The sequence below is a fragment of the Kwoniella dejecticola genome, chromosome 3 (assembly GCF_000512565.2).
Source record: "Kwoniella dejecticola CBS 10117 chromosome 3, complete sequence".
Lineage (NCBI taxonomy): Eukaryota > Fungi > Basidiomycota > Tremellomycetes > Tremellales > Cryptococcaceae > Kwoniella > Kwoniella dejecticola.
Window position 1 is genome coordinate 180,718 of NC_089303.1, and position 17,048 is coordinate 197,765.

The 17,048-nt window shown below is 47.7% G+C and overlaps 3 protein-coding genes across 3 annotated transcripts; 2 read left to right on the forward strand and 1 right to left on the reverse strand.

Moving 5' to 3' along the window:
• Window positions 1-93: 93 nt before the first annotated feature.
• I303_102465 (uncharacterized protein) lies at window positions 94-2,027 on the reverse strand (the record flags this gene model as incomplete). The annotated part of the gene is made up of 4 exons (XM_018405821.1): window positions 94-522; window positions 575-868; window positions 923-1,616; window positions 1,669-2,027. 4 exons carry the CDS (start codon window positions 2,025-2,027, stop codon window positions 94-96), a joined length of 1,776 nt encoding a protein of 591 aa, XP_018264315.1.
• Window positions 2,028-3,230: 1,203 nt separating this feature from the next.
• On the forward strand, window positions 3,231-7,767 carry I303_102466 (uncharacterized protein; the record flags this gene model as incomplete). Its single annotated transcript, XM_065968552.1, has 6 exons — window positions 3,231-3,500; window positions 3,647-4,548; window positions 4,629-6,067; window positions 6,131-7,040; window positions 7,096-7,678; window positions 7,750-7,767. 6 exons carry the CDS (start codon window positions 3,231-3,233, stop codon window positions 7,765-7,767), a joined length of 4,122 nt encoding a protein of 1,373 aa, XP_065824624.1.
• A 443-nt stretch (window positions 7,768-8,210) lies between these two features.
• On the forward strand, window positions 8,211-12,423 carry I303_102467 (uncharacterized protein; the record flags this gene model as incomplete). Its single annotated transcript, XM_065968553.1, has 10 exons — window positions 8,211-8,330; window positions 8,408-9,062; window positions 9,120-9,967; window positions 10,126-10,248; window positions 10,291-10,938; window positions 10,990-11,602; window positions 11,654-11,767; window positions 11,841-11,960; window positions 12,021-12,181; window positions 12,373-12,423. The coding sequence occupies 10 exons, from the start codon at window positions 8,211-8,213 to the stop codon at window positions 12,421-12,423; spliced, it is 3,453 nt and encodes a 1,150-aa protein (XP_065824625.1).
• Window positions 12,424-17,048: the final 4,625 nt, after the last annotated feature.

A 17,048-nucleotide genomic window follows, 5' to 3' on the forward strand; every position in this document is an offset into this window, starting at 1 on the left:
ACGACATATACATGGATGAATTGATTACATTGGAAAGTGACAACATTTTCTCAACCAAAGGCTGAACGACGCATACAAAGGGTATTTATAACACTACAACCAAGCGGCGAAACGACATAATACGGGAAGTTTGGCCACCACGGTCTTCATGACGGCACGGACATCAAGTAAAACCGGGTCTTGGACATTACCACCTGCAATTTTCAGATCCCAAGTCGGGATATACTTTCTTCCTGGGAGCCATTGGAATATGTGAGCTTCGCCCCAGGATAGGGCAAGTTCTACTCGGTAAGAGGTGAATTGAGGCAGCGGATTAGCTGGGTTGTTCAAGCTCGTGTAAATGCTGATCTGGCGGACTGGCGGCGTTGTTGACTCAAAGATCTCGTTAAAATAGGTCTTAGATCTGTCGCGGGCTTTGTAAGGTACTTTGAAAGTTTGACAAGTTTTCGAGATTGTGTCGCCAGTGTGTCTGACGTCGTGTGCCAGCTGAAGGCCGCTTGTGCCATGCTTGCCATCCATGAACTGCGACGATCAGATTAGTCGATTGATCCAAACTGCGAAATGGGTGACATACCCCTGAGTCAATTGCTTCCTTGGCTATGTTGGGAGATCGTGGAAGCGCATCCTCCATTGATCTTTCCGCCACGTCCGGCGTGGTGATCTCAGAGCGGTCCGAGGAGACACTCCTGATGGAAGAGTGATCATCGATCTGGACGAGCGCCTCGTTACATACATCGGGATCAGTCCTCGTCGGAGCGATTTCATGGTCCGGACTCGCGAGCTGCATTTTGGATTCGTCGGCATCGATGTGCTGCGGCGGTGACTCGATCGTGTCGATATTATGTAATTCCTGATCTTGCTCTTGATCCTATCGTTGACCATCAGCCGATTCACGGCCATGGAGCTGAATGTACAGACTCACTGGGATTTCAACCAGCCCTCGAGCATCTTGACTCTCGCCTTGCGGAATCTCCTCGAGTTCCTCTTGAATTGAGTCCTGAGGATCCTCCGCGGAGACAGGCAGAGGGATATCCTGAGGAGACGTTGGTTGTATCATAGGTTCCTCATCGTAGCCCTTCATAGCTATCAGATGCGGGTGTTTTACATCTTTCTCTTTGTCCGCACCGTTCAGTGGTTGACCTAGCTCTAACAAGCTGGCGTGCTGTTGAATGTCATGAAGCCGGCTGATGGAAGCGGTATTCCTGTAAGCTTGAGGAGAACTGTCGGTAGACGAAAGTGTAAGAGGACGATGAGATACTATAGTGCTGTGGCTAACGGTGTGAGCGGGAGGGGGAAGGAAGGCGAGGCCTCTACCAGAAGTCCTGCGTATAACGGTGGGTTGATGGAGTCGAGGCAATGAGTGAGAGGATGAGAGCTGATCATTGACAGAGGAAGAAGATGTCAGACCACTATGATAGGATTTGGGCGATCCAGGTGTTTGGGTTATTGAGGTGATCAGGGTGGTAGGATCACTGGAAGTACGGGAATGAGCTTCATGAGGTTGAGGCGAGTATTCTGACGTGCCGTTTTCCCGTGGCGGTGTCGCAATCTCGGACAAGATCGAGGTGGCGCCCAATGGGGGCGAAGCGGAGGAGGTCGTGGATGATTCGGAATCGCTAGGCAAATATCAGCTGATCGCTATGACCGGGGTCCTGGGTCGCGGCGTACCTTCGTTGGCGACCAGATCTCACACTGTTGGAACGACCGCGGACATCTTGTGTGACCTCTTCCACAGTCTTGTATGTAGCTGGTTCGCTAGCATGTCGGACACGTGCAGAATGGCTAACCTCGACAGGTTGCAAATGAAGGTTCTTCGTGTATGGGAACGGTTGAGATACGGTGCCCGTGCTTGCAGGAGGAGTCAATGGTAGACCAGCGATGCTGAAGCTGCTGGAAGGGGCGACCGTTCCTACCGGAGGAGCACCAAAGAGTAAAGATGGTGGACGAGAGGCAGAGTGACGATTCTCTCGTGGTGGAGAAGGTGAGAAGGGACGGTCGAGATGAGGATCCTTTTCTTTCTTAGGCATGACTAGGATGACAAGAGGAATGGGAAGATGAATGACCAATTCATAGACGTGAATCTTGAGGCTTCGATGAAAAGCTCAAGCGATGTCATACACGACCTAAGGAAGTGCGGGAAGGAGAGGTGCAGGGTGAGTTAGAGCGGATTCTGTCTTTGAAAAAAGCGGGCAGGCGCAATCAATCAACCAATCATGACGATGACGTGCGTGAGTAGGAGCACGAGAAGGAGGAAGACTAGGAGTGAAAGAAGGAGTCAGGCAGTATCAGAGGTGATTTATCTTATCATGTATCAAATGAATCAGACCATTAAGTTAGTCACTCAAGCTCTCTCATGGCAAATAACAAATAACGGGGTCTCCAAAGCACGCATTGACTGTCGTTGCATTAGGCGTGCTCTCACTCATCGATGCGATCGATGACGTCGCAGGTTCAAAAAAGGGATCCAAGCGTTTCCACCTTGTTTATTTGCCTTGTCTAGCCACGTGCCTTTGTTGTAGGTATATATGTACTGTATGTTTCAATTACAAATTAATTTTAAGTGGTCTCGGTGTTTTCACCCTTTTTTAATTCTAATGGTTTATTAGTTTTCTGATCCAAATTGTTAATTGTCACCGAAAAGTGGTCGCCTCGTTTTTCCCTTAGCTTTCTTTGGTTGGTGTTTTTAATCCCTTCCATGCCCTTACCCTTGTAATCAGTCAAACATCTGCCTTGTTTCATTCAGTCGTCACACCCATATCATTCAACGATACTCGAGGTTTCATCACTTCTATCCCCTCTCATACTTTTCTTTACGTTCTCTTCGCAGGTATCACAGGTACTGTTCCCGGTCAAGTCTATCGCGACAAGCGGCAACCAAAGCTTTTTTCCCCGTCGGTCTTGATCGCGTTCTTTCTCTCAACACAGCCTCAATCAACGACATCATTCTCCTCGATCTCAGCATAACAAGTTCGCGGTTTCATTCCTCATACAATCATCGCATAATCAACATCCATCTCACGTCGAGACTTTCAGTCCATGGACGCAAGCGATTCCTGAACGGACGAGTGAGTCATTGATGCATGACACGATCAGCAGTTTTTCCCTTTGTCGTGTCACATCGCATTGCCACTAATTAGCTCAGCTATTGTCAGTTCTCACACACTCTCATTCCAAAAAATTGTTTCGCGGATATGATTCTCTAATTGTCCACCAAGTTCAACAAGTTCAACATGTCACGACCCAGCCACCAACAGAATGTATCGTTCAGAGAAGATATTCACCCATCTCGACGCGCTCCCAGGGACGATCAGCCCCCCCGTCCTCCCGCTAAAAACCTTCCTTCTAAGAACTCACTCACAACGACTGTGTCTGGAACATCATCTGGCTACAACGCCGACGCATTAGGGTACGATAATGATGGATATGTTGATGCTGGGGCTCAGAATGCTCAAGGATTCTCCGCATCAAACGGCGCCGACATGAGAAGAAAGAAGAGTCTAGTAAGACCTGAGCGTGAAAGGATCGATCCCGGCCATCGACTGTGGCATTACAGAGAGCATGCAGCGGAGGATCAAGTGGACATTCAACCAAGTTGTAAGTGAAATGTTTTCAGGGTGTCGCTGACATACTAGCAACCGGTAATCAGCCGTATCATGCTGGTGGTCGGGGTGCAAACCTACGACGAGGGAAATCCCTGCTCGCGAGGGACACGGATGAAATAGATCACCAATCTGGACTCAATCTCTTCAAGCGAGGAGCGACTATCAGACGTCGAGCCTCGCAGGCGACTCCCCGACAACCTCCAAGCGGTGCCCAATCCAATCGAGCTGGTGCGGGCACGGCAAACCGAGAGAGCGAAGAGAAATTAGGCTGCCTGGGAAATTTTGCGCCTGGACCTAAAGATGCTTGGATGGTCTACTGTTATCTTCTCACTTTCCTTGTTCCAGGCTTTGTCTTGCGAAACGTATTCGGCAAACGAACTCCGGAGGCTCAACGTGCATGGAGAGAGAAAATGGGTATCGTAGGCATCGTGGCCGCCTTGATGGCCATCGTTGGTTTCGTCACTTTCGGTTTCACCCAAACAGTGTGCGGGAACACAGAATTGCGAATCGCTGGTGGTACCGCCGATAACGCATCCCTCATCATCAACGGATACGATTACGATCTCGGTAATTGGAAACACCCTGCAGCTGGCTCAACATTCAACGGTTCCACAAGTCCCCTCTACATGGATGAGTACATGGCCGGTGGCAAGGATGTCAGTTTCATGTTTCAGAATGTCAACCGTAATTGTCTCGATGTAATCACACCAGCGAGCGGCACAGGTATAACTCATAACGGCAATCAAATGGCTTGGTACTTCCCTTGTAACATCCACGACCAAAACGGCACATCAGCTGTCAACCTTACCGGATATTCCGATGCCAATAATTGTCATACCACTACTAAAGCTAGATCTTCGTTCGAAGCACTGCCGCGAACAGCTGAGATCTACTATACCTGGGATCGGGTAGCCAATGAGTCGAGAAACCTGGCCGTCTACAAATCGTGAGTCCAGCAACGTTCCGAGCAGCGCTGACGAGCAGGGTGGTCATCGATATGAATCTGCTACAGTGGCTTGATAGCAGCCAAGTCAGCTATCCTTCCTTCTTCGACACCATCAAGAGGAGAAACGAAACGTTCGCCGGTAAAGACATCACCGCTTTTGTTCAGCGAAACGGACTTGAACAATATGCTCAATGCTTAACCGACATCATCCAGGTTGGTTTCGTGGACAGTATATCAATCGGTTGTGTTGCTTCCGACATTGTCCTCTACGTATCGTTGGTTTTCATCTTAGGTGCGGTCATGATCAAGTTCGGTATGGCTGTCGTGTTCGGCTGGTTCTTGAGTTGGCGATTGGGCAATTTCGAAGGAGAAAGTTATCAGCAAAGAATGAAGCGGGCAGCGGAAATCGAGAACTGGACAGACGATATTTATAAAGCTGCCCCCGGATATCTTAGACCGAATGCTGCAAATAAAGGAGGGGCTGGAGGTGCCTCCAGGAAGACCGTGTTCTTGCCGACCACATCGAGGTTCAGTAAAGCGGAACCTATGCTTGTTGCCTCTTCTCGACCTTCAACGGCCTACGGTCTTGCAGATTCTCGACGTCAAGCTGCCAGCGTCTATGGAGGAAAACTCGCCCCCGGCATGCAGACCACCCCTCCCGGTTCACCCATGTTGCGAAATTCGAGGAGTTCCACCTCTCTTCCTTTCAGAGATGATTCACATCAATCACTATCCGATCAGTCCATGAACAATAATCCCACTAATTGCCCATTCCCTCTCGGCAACGTCGTACCGCAACCGGCTCCGGATTTCGAGCCATTCAGATTCCCTCTTGTTCAATCAATCTGTCTCGTCACTGCCTATTCCGAGTCCATTGAGGGTCTTAGAACGACACTGGATTCTCTCGCGACTACCGACTATCCCAACTCCCACAAATTGATCCTGGTCATCTGTGATGGTATGGTCCGAGGGTCTGGATCCAAACAATACACTCCCGACATTGTGCTGGGAATGATGAAAGAACTGGTAGTTCCTCCTGACGAAGTCGAAGCGCACTCCTACGTCGCTATTGCAGATGGACACAAGCGACACAATATGGCAAAAGTGTACTCCGGTTTCTACGATTACGATTCCGAAACGGTTGAACCTTCCAAACAGCAACGAGTGCCTATGGTACTGGTCGCTAAGACCGGAAATCCTCTCGAGGCGAACGATGCTAAACCGGGTAATAGAGGTAAACGGGACTCACAGATCGTGCTCATGAGCTTCCTGCAAAAAGTCATGTTCGACGAGAGAATGACGACTTTCGAATACGAATTCTTCAACTCGATATGGAGATGCACTGGTATATCTCCCGATCGATACGAAACAGTCCTTTGCGTTGATGCCGACACCAAGGTCTTCCCGGATTCTCTGACCCGAATGAACGCTTGCATGGTCAATGACCACGAGATCATGGGTCTATGTGGAGAGACGAAGATTGCCAACAAGTCCGAGACTTGGGTAACCATGATTCAAGGTGAGTCATGTTTCGGTTAGCATGAAATATTCCTGTCGTCGCTGACATTGAATCGACATCCAGTATTTGAGTATTACATCTCTCATCATCTAACCAAAGCCTTCGAATCGGTCTTTGGAGGTGTCACTTGTCTTCCCGGTTGTTTCAGTATGTATCGAATCAAGGCGCCAAAGGGCGATCGAGGTTATTGGGTTCCTATTTTGGCCAACCCCGACATTTGCGAACACTATTCGGAGAACGTCGTCGACACACTGCACAAGAAGAACCTATTGCTTCTTGGTGAAGATAGGTATTTATCAACCCTCATGCTGAAGACTTTCCCCAAGAGAAAAATGATTTTCTGTCCTCAAGCGGTTTGCAAGACCATAGTACCGGACACTTTCCGAATCCTGCTGTCACAACGTCGTCGATGGATCAACTCCACAGTGCACAATCTGTTCGAGTTGATGTTGGTCCGCGATTTGTGCGGAACGTTTTGCTTCTCTATGCAATTCGTCGTCTTCATGGACCTCATCGGAACTTTAGTTTTACCCGCCGCCATCAGTTTCACATTATACATCATCATCATCGCTATTATACCAGAATCGGTCACACATATGCCTCGACCTACAGTATCTCTTATCCTCCTTGCCTTTATTCTTGGTCTACCAGGTGTATTGATCGTCATCACCTCAAGAAAGGTCGCCTATGTAGGTTGGATGCTGATGTATCTCATCTCGCTACCAATTTGGAATCTGGTCCTTCCCGCTTATTCGTACTGGCATATGGACGACTTCTCATGGGGTGAAACACGAAAGGTTGTAGGGGAGACTAAGGAAGCTTCGCATGGAGACAAAGAAGGAATCTTTGATTCCAGCCATATTGTCATGAAGCGATGGGTTGAATTCGAAAGGGAAAGACGTTGGCGCAATGGAACGGAGTCAAGGGACTCCCAATACTATGACGTGGTTCAAAGAGCCAATTCTCCCAAAGGGTGAGTGCGAGAGCCTCATAGAGCGCAGCTGACAACGTAGACCACAATCCAATAGATACTCGGTGGTGTCTACCAGCGAGACGTCCTATAGTGGCTTCGGTGGCACCAACGAAAGCAACCCGCTTTTCCGGCAATCGCAAAGTTTCCAGTCAATGAGTCAAATGGCCCCTAGTCCCGAGGCGAATCCTGCTAGTGTCTCACAATTGGCTTTACCACCCGCTCGGGGTGCCTCTTTAGGAAGAGATCACTCATCTGGATCAGCAGAGTCCAGTGGATCCAATACCTTGGAACGAGCCAATAGCGATGATCCCAGTTCTGGACATGGGTATCAGGCTTACCCCAACGAGTCGTACCAGGACGACGCCGAGCAGCCAATCCTACCTGCCAACTACTTACCTCAACCTATCTCTCCCGAACCAGCTACATTCTCCAACGTTGTCTACGCTGATCCTGAGCGTTCCCGACGACCTTCTCAACGAGGTGTTTCGCTTGTCGATACGGGTCCCGTTCGTCAACAGGTTGCTCCACACGATGCCGTTCGACGGGTATCGAGGCACCAGAGGCGAAGCTCCTCCCGGAACCAACTGGTCAGCCCAATTTCCTCCACTGGTGGTCACGGGAATCTACCTCCCGGTGCCGTGAGTCATTTGTCTTTCTTTTGAACACCAGATCAAAGCTGACGTGAGGGTGATTGCTTTGAAATTGACAGGCTCCACCTTCATATTAGCTTATTGTGAATAATCTTTAATTTGGACATTATGGACGTTCTGATACCAGCAAGTCATGTAACGATTGATACCCCCTTTACGACGCCGTAGTTTAATGAGGAGCTGTCTGTTCCACTTCGTTCTTATGCATACACGATGAAGATGTGATTGAACGAAAAGCTTTCAAACACGATAGAAGATGAAGATGAAAGTTGAGAGTGGGACAAGGCATGACGTGGACTTTCTCTGCCACGTGGGTCGAGATCAATCGGGTGGCGAGTGATAAGACTTGAACTGGTCAGTTCATTCAGGCTGCAGTCAATCACTTGTTATACCCATACCACCATAAATTATCATTATATACTTGACCTTGCTTGTCGTCTGTCTCTCCGGTACACCATCAAGCAGGCAACAAGCGCGCAGCAACTCTTCAGTCTCTGGATTATCCGGTCACCCTCACGTCATGTCCACCAATAAAGAGCTTTACAAGCTCGAGTTGCTGTCGCTTGTCTCCCGCGTTTCTCAAGAGTTGTTCAATCATACAAAATTGCAGGACAAGAAGCTTGCGGAATTCGTCATAGCCGTAAGTCGTGTATATGAAGGATGTAGCTGATCGGTTTTCAGCTCCACGAACAAAGTAAAACGCCTGAAGCATTTCAGACCAAGCTCAGCGAAATAGGAGCAGATTTTCCAGAATGGTTCGTGAAAAACCTTGATAGGTTGATCGTTACGATGCACCCCAAGTACAAACGTAAAGCGGCAAAGGCCAAGGCTGTAGCGACTCAAGGGAAGGCTGCCGGTAAACAAGACATTCTGGATGGGCAAAAGGCGTTGGAAGCAAGAAAATTCCCAGGTCTGTCGATGCCTGATCAAGATTGGACGACCGCGGATAAGTACCTGGAAACTCGACAGACGAAAGAGCCCGCACAAGAGAAACTACCCGAGTCCCTTACCATGGACGATACCATGGATCAGCTATCTGCGCTTGCCTCCAGACGAAATAGGCCAGCAGCGGAGGATTGGATCGACGGGGAACCTACAAACAAGCGGCCTCGTAACGATAGTAGTCTGAGGGATAACGGGTATAGTGGCCGAGATAATGGCTACGGCGGTCGGGATCATGGATATGATGGTAGAAACAACGGACATAGAAACAGTGATAATGGATATGGTGGACGCATATCGGAACAACCGCGCGGCCGTCCAGGGTTGGATGAACGACCTGTTCTGTACAAGATCTATAACGGCAGTATATCTAATGTGAGGGACTTTGGAGCGTTCGTGTCTCTGGAAGGCGTTCAAGGCAGAACCGAAGGTAAGTCCTACTCTCCGCATCAAAGCAAGATGAAGTCTACTGACGCGTTTGGATCAGGTCTAGTGCATGTTTCCAGCATCATAAATGGAAGAGCCACGTCAGCGAGTGAATTCGTCAAACGGGGTCAGCGAGTAAAGGTAAAGGTCATGTCCATTGCCGGAACCAAGGTAGGCCTTAGTATGAAGGATGTAGATCAGGAAACTGGATCAGATTTGTCCCCACACCTTAGAGTCAAGACTGCTCAAGAGATCGCGGACGAAGAAAGGCGAGCAGCAGCTCAGAGTCTAAGCGGCAGCAATTCGACACCGCTCATACACGTCGATGAGCGTAAAGGATCTAGTGCAAAACGGCTTTCATCGCCCGAGAGATTCGAAATCAAGCAGCTTATTGCAAGTGGAGTAGTGGACGCGTCGGACTATCCTGATCTTGACGAAGATCTCAATCCACAGACCAACAACCCCGAGATCGAGGAAGATATTGACATTGAAGTCAATGAAGTCGAGCCTACATTCCTGTCCGGCCAGACCAAGGTGACACTGGAACTCTCGCCTGTCAAGATCATCAAAGCACCTGACGGTTCAATGAATCGAGCTGCTCTTGCTGGAGCATCGCTTGCAAAGGAAAGGCGTGATCTCAAGCGATTAGACGCAAACGAAGAAGCTGATTCCGAATCTCGTGAAATCAATCAACCATGGCTCGATCCAATGGCGAATCAAAACGAAAGACAATTTGCATCGGATATCAAGGGCAATCTTCTAGGCCAGAAGGCATCCCAATTGCCCGCTTGGAAGGCAGCAAACAAAGTGGTGTCTTATGGTAAAATTACCTCACTCAGTATACAAGAGCAAAGGAGAAGTCTTCCAATCTACAAACTTCGGGATCAGCTGGTTCAAGCTGTTCGAGAGGTAAGTCTATGAACCGAGAGGCTAAGCTGACTTTTCAGAATCAAATCCTTGTTGTCGTCGGTGATACCGGATCTGGGAAAACTACACAAATGGCGCAATACCTTGCAGAAGAAGGCTTCCTTGAAAAGGGTCGGCTTGGATGTACGCAACCCCGAAAGGTCGCTGCGGTCTCGGTAGCCAAACGTGTATCTGAGGAGGTAGGATGTAGATTGGGTGCTGAAGTCGGCTACACGATCCGTTTCGAAGACATGACTAGCCCTGAGACGAAGATCAAATATATGGTGAGTCTGCAACATCGAGCAAATAGCCCGCTAATGGTACAGACCGATGGTATGCTGTTGCGAGAACTGCTCGTCGATCCCGATTGCTCGAAATATTCGGTCCTCATGTTGGACGAAGCGCATGAGAGGACTATTGCGACCGACGTCTTATTTGGTCTACTGAAAAAAGCTTGCAAGCGACGACCCGATCTCAAGCTCATCTGTACATCCGCAACATTGGATGCTGCAAAGTTTGCTACCTACTTCTGGGGATGCCCGATCTTTACAATTCCTGGTCGTACCTTCCCCGTCGAGACCTTGTATACTAAAGAACCGGAACCCGACTACCTCGAGGCCTCGCTCATCACGATTCTTCAGATCCATCTTATGGAACCTGCGGGCGATATATTGCTATTCCTCACAGGTCAAGAAGAGATTGATACCGCTTGTGAAGTTTTGTTTGAGCGAGTCAAGGCTCTTGGCCCTCAGGTGCCCGAGCTCATCATCTTGCCGGTATACGCTGCTCTGCCATCTGAGATGCAGTCCCGTATTTTCGAGCCGCCTCCTCCGGGCGCTCGAAAAGTAGTTATCGCTACAAATATTGCGGAGACCAGCATCACCATCGATGGTATCTACTACGTGATCGATCCTGGTTTCGCCAAACAAAATGCATATGACCCCAAGCTGGGTATGGATTCTTTGGTGGTGACGGTGAGTTAGCACGGCTGCTGTTGACATGTTGTTGCTGACTTTCATCTTTAGCCGATCTCCCAAGCACAGGCCCGTCAAAGATCTGGGCGTGCGGGCCGGACAGGTCCAGGAAAATGCTACAGATTATATACTGAGATCGCTTATCGGAACGAAATGCTCCCCAACCCCATACCGGAAATTCAGAGAACAAATCTGGCTTCCACCATTCTTACGCTCAAAGCAATGGGCATCAACGATCTTATCAATTTCGATTTTATGGATCCACCACCCGCGGCTACTATGCTTACTGCCTTAGAACAGCTCTACGCTCTCGGAGCTCTCGATGACGAGGGGCTTTTGACCCGGATTGGACGAAAGATGGCTGATTTCCCGCTGGATCCACCCTTGTCGAAGATGCTCATCAAGTCTGTCGACTACGGATGCTCGGAAGAGGCTCTCACCATAGTCGCGATGCTTCAGGCCGGTGGTCAAGTCTACTATCGTCCGAAAGACAAACAAGCACAAGCGGATGCTAAGAAGGCCAAGTTCCATCAACCGGAAGGCGATCTTCTGACCTTATTGGCGGTGTATAACGGGTGGAAAGCGTCGAAATTCAGTAATCCTTGGTGTTTCGAGAATTTCATACAGACACGAGCCATGAAGACTGTTCAGGATGTTCGAAAACGTGAGTCTGTCCGCTCGATTGCCAGTGCTATTCGTGACTAACTTTGAGCAGAATTGATTGGTATCATGGATCGATATAAACATGACCTTGTGTCTTGCGGGACGAATTACAACCGCGTTCGGATGGCTATCTGTTCTGGTTTCTTCCGTAACGCTGCTAAGAAAGGTACGTGGTCTTGGGCTTCTAAGATCCCAAACAAACCTCATGTATCAGGGAAAGAACGCTCACACTTTCGCAGACCCAACTGAGGGGTACAAAACGCTCGTCGAAGGTACTCCAGTCAGTATTCACCCGTCAAGTGCGTTGTTTCAACGCCCCCCAGAGTGGTGTGTATATTACGAATTGGTTTTGACTGCCAGTACGTCATTTTTCCCCTTTTCCTCGACAGTCTGATCGCCGTTGACCATCATGCTTGCAGAGGAATACATGCATCAAGTCACTGTGATTGAACCGAAATGGCTATCGGAGGTTGCGCCCACCTTCTTCCGAGTCGCTGATCAAAACAAGATCAGTAAGAGAAAGGCCTCCGAGAAGATTGAACCGCTGTTCGACCGTTTCGCAACAAACAAAGACGATTGGGTAAGTTCACATTGCTCGAGTGACCGCCCGCCCCTATCCCTCACCAGTCACGCGAGTCCTATACCGCGTCCATGTGGCGATGATACAATCATCTCACCGTCGCGCTTATCTCTTGCTATCCTTCGCAAGCATGCGATACGAATGCATCTCATCACAGTATAGTTCATGCAGCTGACTTCGCTTACCAATAGCGACTCAGCAAACAGAAGCGGGCCACCCGATCATCGCAAACATTCGGATAACATCGCAAAGTACGGCTTCATCTTGCCAGTCGTCGTACTATATTGCTCCTTTTCCCTTATTGGCGGTGCAAAACGACTCAGTCCGCCGCTCAAGAAGTGTGCCAATGCTTGATTTGATCTTCCTCTCGAGACTTAGTTATATGTATGTGGTATATGTGTTCTCATGCATTGTTACTCCAAGTCATCCTGTACGGTACCACATCAAGTAAGGCCGGTAAGATCTAATTTAGTCTGACTTCCCCCTGGCTTTGCCACAATGGTCCGGCCGACAGATGCAGGCCAGGAGCATCCCCTTCGAGGTGCAGACTCACAGCATCCCAAAGCTTTGTGAAAGAGCGGTTCCCACGTTATCTACGTTTTACTTACCCCATGTGTGACCATCCAATGAACGCCATGGGAAATACGCCGTGAGAACGCAAACCTTGAAAGCGTGTGGCTTCGAGATGAGTATTGGTCTGGTTTTTTCCATGTACCTCACTGCACGATGGCACGTCATTTGCAATGAAGATTTGTCAATAAGGGAGATGATCTACTTGATCATTTGTTAAGTTCTTTCATCCGCAGAATGGTTTCTAGAGTCAGCCTGGTACCAACGCGTGAATGAGTTGATTGCATTGTGGGTTGTATCTTGGGATGTAGACCAGAACAGGATCGGGCTGAGTCACATATTTGCCCTTTCATTGAGCTACATTGAGCAAAGCTTGATGAGCTGTCATTCTGTATATATGTCATGGATGTACCTGTTTTGGGGTGGCCTATATAGTGCAGAGGTAGCTCAGGTCTGTATAGTTTGTTCAGCTCCCAATGAATTACTGAGCAGGCTGTTTTCTACTTTCACCAGCTGTCCTCATATGGTCAAAGCCTTGCTCAACAATCAATAATTGCAAAGATGCTACAAAGCGACCTGCACTGTCACAGACACTTTTGACTATTTGACGCCTTGACTGCTGAACATAATGTTGACATTCTACAATCTCCAGTTCCACCAGCAAATCTTCAAGACATGTCATCAAGTCAAGTTGCTGCACCCAGTCCACAGCTTCAGGAGCTTCAGCTGACTTGCTTTACTTGTGATATTCAGGTGATATCAGGCTGGTAAAGGATGCACAACTCAGGAAAAGGACATTTTCAGAGAGAACAACTGAAGGGAGGGCTAAGTCAACGATGGTCTACATATTGATGGTAGCCTGGTCAAACTTTTTGGTCTTAAACGGAACTCTGGACGCAATGCTGCATTTGTTGCCTACATCTCAAGCCAAGCAATATCACATGCGGTCCGCTTGAAGACGGTAGACTGATGGAGTACAACAATGAAGATATTACTCTCAGCTTCAGGGTCAAAAAAAGAAGACTCAAATAACAACAACGATTGTGGTATGCAAGCTGGGACTCAAAATGAAGCGCTGGCTCAGCCCAAACAGCTTAGTGTGGCCGACAATTCAACAGCAACATTTCTGCATACCCAACTCTATACCAGACTGAAGCCTCTCCTGCTCCTGTCACCTCATGCTCAGAACAATCACTATGTCAGCTGACAATATGCTGTCATGAAAGACAATGGCTCATCAATCACTGATTTGCTTTGAGCAGCAACCAGCCAAAAAGTTGGAAATAGCGCTGCAAAAGATATTGGAAGGGTGTCAAATACTTGAGCAGAACCAAACAATGTACATGTTGAGGAGAAGAGTGGTACACAACTCAGGTCTTGAGGTCATAAGTCAGATATTAAGTTACAAATCAGATTTTCGAGTGACAAGTCTAATTTTCACGTAACAGGCATCCTGGCTACATGACTAGTGTTACAGCCTGTTTGAAGTGAAGGTGATTGTTGGTGATGAACGGCCTACATATGTAGCTTGGGTTATCTGGTGTGACATGTGGACTTGTTAAATGGTGAAGATGCTGGTGAGGTCTATGATAGTTGACAACTAACAAGTGACTAGGAAGGCTAGTTATGTTGGAGAGATTTGGGTTGAAGTGTGAAGTGTGAGAGTTGGAAGATTTTAGGTAAGAAATGGAGATATTTTGATCCAGGAGAGGACCATCATTAATTCTGTAAAGAGGGCTGCTTAGGTATGCAGATTAATGACTATAATCAAGTATGCTGAATAAGCAAAGTGAAGTGACTGGTAAGCCTGGCAAGAGTTGTGTAGCAAGTGTTGCGGGGTACAGTTGCAACATCAAAGAGACTTCCGTATCGAGAGTCCAGGTCGTAACCGTCGGACCGCAGTCTTCGTAACGACCGTCAATTATCTGAAATCAAGTATGAATATGATGTTAAGGAATGAAAAGTTTCGATGAAAGGAATTACAGTTTCTACGATGTGTCGGTCGTGACAGCTAGCGAGATTACACAATCAACCGATGAATGAACGTCTACAGTCTCAATCAACCACCATGGTTCAACAAGGGATCAAGGGATTGGACACTTTGTTATAATCCGGAGCCTGAAACCAACCAGAGCCAGCCCATTTTGTTCAAACCGGTCGACAAAGTGCCCTGTTTCCTGGCTGATGATGGGACATAGCTGGCCGCGCGTTTTGGGCGCTTGCCACGTCGATACTAGACTGTTGACCTGCATAATCTACGAGTGCTTATCCTCTTTATTTGGCATGTACACTATTCACTTTGGCACCTAATACTGGGATTTGTGAGGTTCTTATGCTCTCCCTGCATGGGGACAATCGAATGATCGCTTTGCAGCTCAGAGAGCAGATCTAAACACTTTTATCAAAGATCTCAGAACGCTCAATTCAGATGTTCAGACTGTGGTTTTCAGTCAGGTCCTTCCTGGGTTTCAATACTTTTGGAGAATGCCCACGGTATAGTTATTTGTCTCTCAACAACACCACGCGAAATCAGTACTTGGAAAGAACTGACATGTCAAAATGCAGCCCGGTCAAAATCTCACCTCTACCTCTATTAGCTGGTTTCCAAGCTATACTTGGTTGTGACATTCACTGCAGACTCCAGCAGGAGAAGTATCTTAATCTTCAGCTTGGCTTTGGCAACAATTTTCTGTCAATCTACACCAACAATGTTCGTGCCAATCTTTGTGGCAAAGATTCTGTCAATCAGGATGAGTCAAAACATGTTGACAGAAAGCATCATATTGTCAGGGACAAGGTCAGCACAACGCCATTTCCTAGACAGCTACCCCTTCTGCTGAGGATTTGGCAATTGTGCTCACAGAACCGCTCTCAACAAATAGCATGACAACAAGACTTGAGGCACTTTAATGGAGCTGACCAAAGTCTAGAGCAAAGGGGATTTTTGACACCGATCAATTGAGTGCTCTATTTACTGGCTATCTAAACATGTGACTCAGCTAGCCGCGGATCCCAAACGTTTGCCATGTCCACTTTTGCCTCTGTATGACGATTACTTGACATGCATTATATTGACTCTGATAATCGCATGACCGTTATAATCGTACCTTGATGACCTTGCAATAAAGTAAAGAAGTCAGTCAGCGTTGAATCACAACAGTCTGTGACAACTATCTCTTGGTGGTTCTTTGCTGGTCCAGGCGTTGAGCATTCAAGTGGTCTGGATATCACAGATGTATATTTTTCTGGAGTCTTCATACTTGGAGCACTGGATATCATTAGGCTTTGTCCGAAGGAAAGAACATGGGCCCCCGGCTTGAGGTTGCAAGACAAGGTTTAGAATTAGAGTGCAAATACTGTAGAAAGGCTCAGGTTTGTACTAAGGGAATCAGATTTGGTTGAGGTAGGTCAAAGTCTGGTCGAGGTTGCTTGAAGTTGGATCAGGCAAAAAGTGAAGCTATGGTGAACATGACAATGATACTGGTGAACATGACGGTATAAAAGGCTGGGATTCCGGTTCAAGGCGCGTTAGATACTCGCTTACTACAATGTATCACTGTGCATATTTGAAGAAACAACAAGGAATATCAAAACATTACAAGGGGTCTTTGAGCTGAGGTTTGCCACACAAAACCTCACACTAAACATCAGAGCCGCTTGTTGCAGTCCAACACATTGTACTCGGGATTGACCACAACATCTATCATTCCATATGGATGTATTTATAGCTATCTCACTTGGTCCTTGTCATTCTCAAATACCAGACAACAGTTTTGCTGCAAGATCTGCGTTCCGACAGTTGCTCACCAATTGCAAGCCAAATTCTCAGCACAAATGCAGCTGTTGCACCACAAATCTTACCAGGCTGTTTGCTTTGCCCATTTAGCACACTTGAGTATGGTGGCTGATCCGCATATCTGAGCAGCCCGCTTCATACAGCCAATGACAATCTTTCAATGAACCAACATTTTGCATCCCTTGAACTAATTCCTGCCACACTCACACTCTGGTCCAGACCCTTTCAACAAAAACAGTCTGATCCTTACTTCTATCCCATTTGTGTGCATCTATTGACTGCACCCCCTCCTTCAATTCTGCAGGTCACACAAGATGACCCAAATTACATATGTCTGCCATTCAACACCATCAATCGCCTTCACTTGGAACAGATTGCAAGATCAGTGTATGGAATGCATCGGAAAAGAAGTTGGAGTTGCTATTTAGAGTGACAGCAATGGGATCAAATCCCAGAACATGTAGCAAGGAATCTGAAACAGGGTATAGTGTTTTTAGCTAG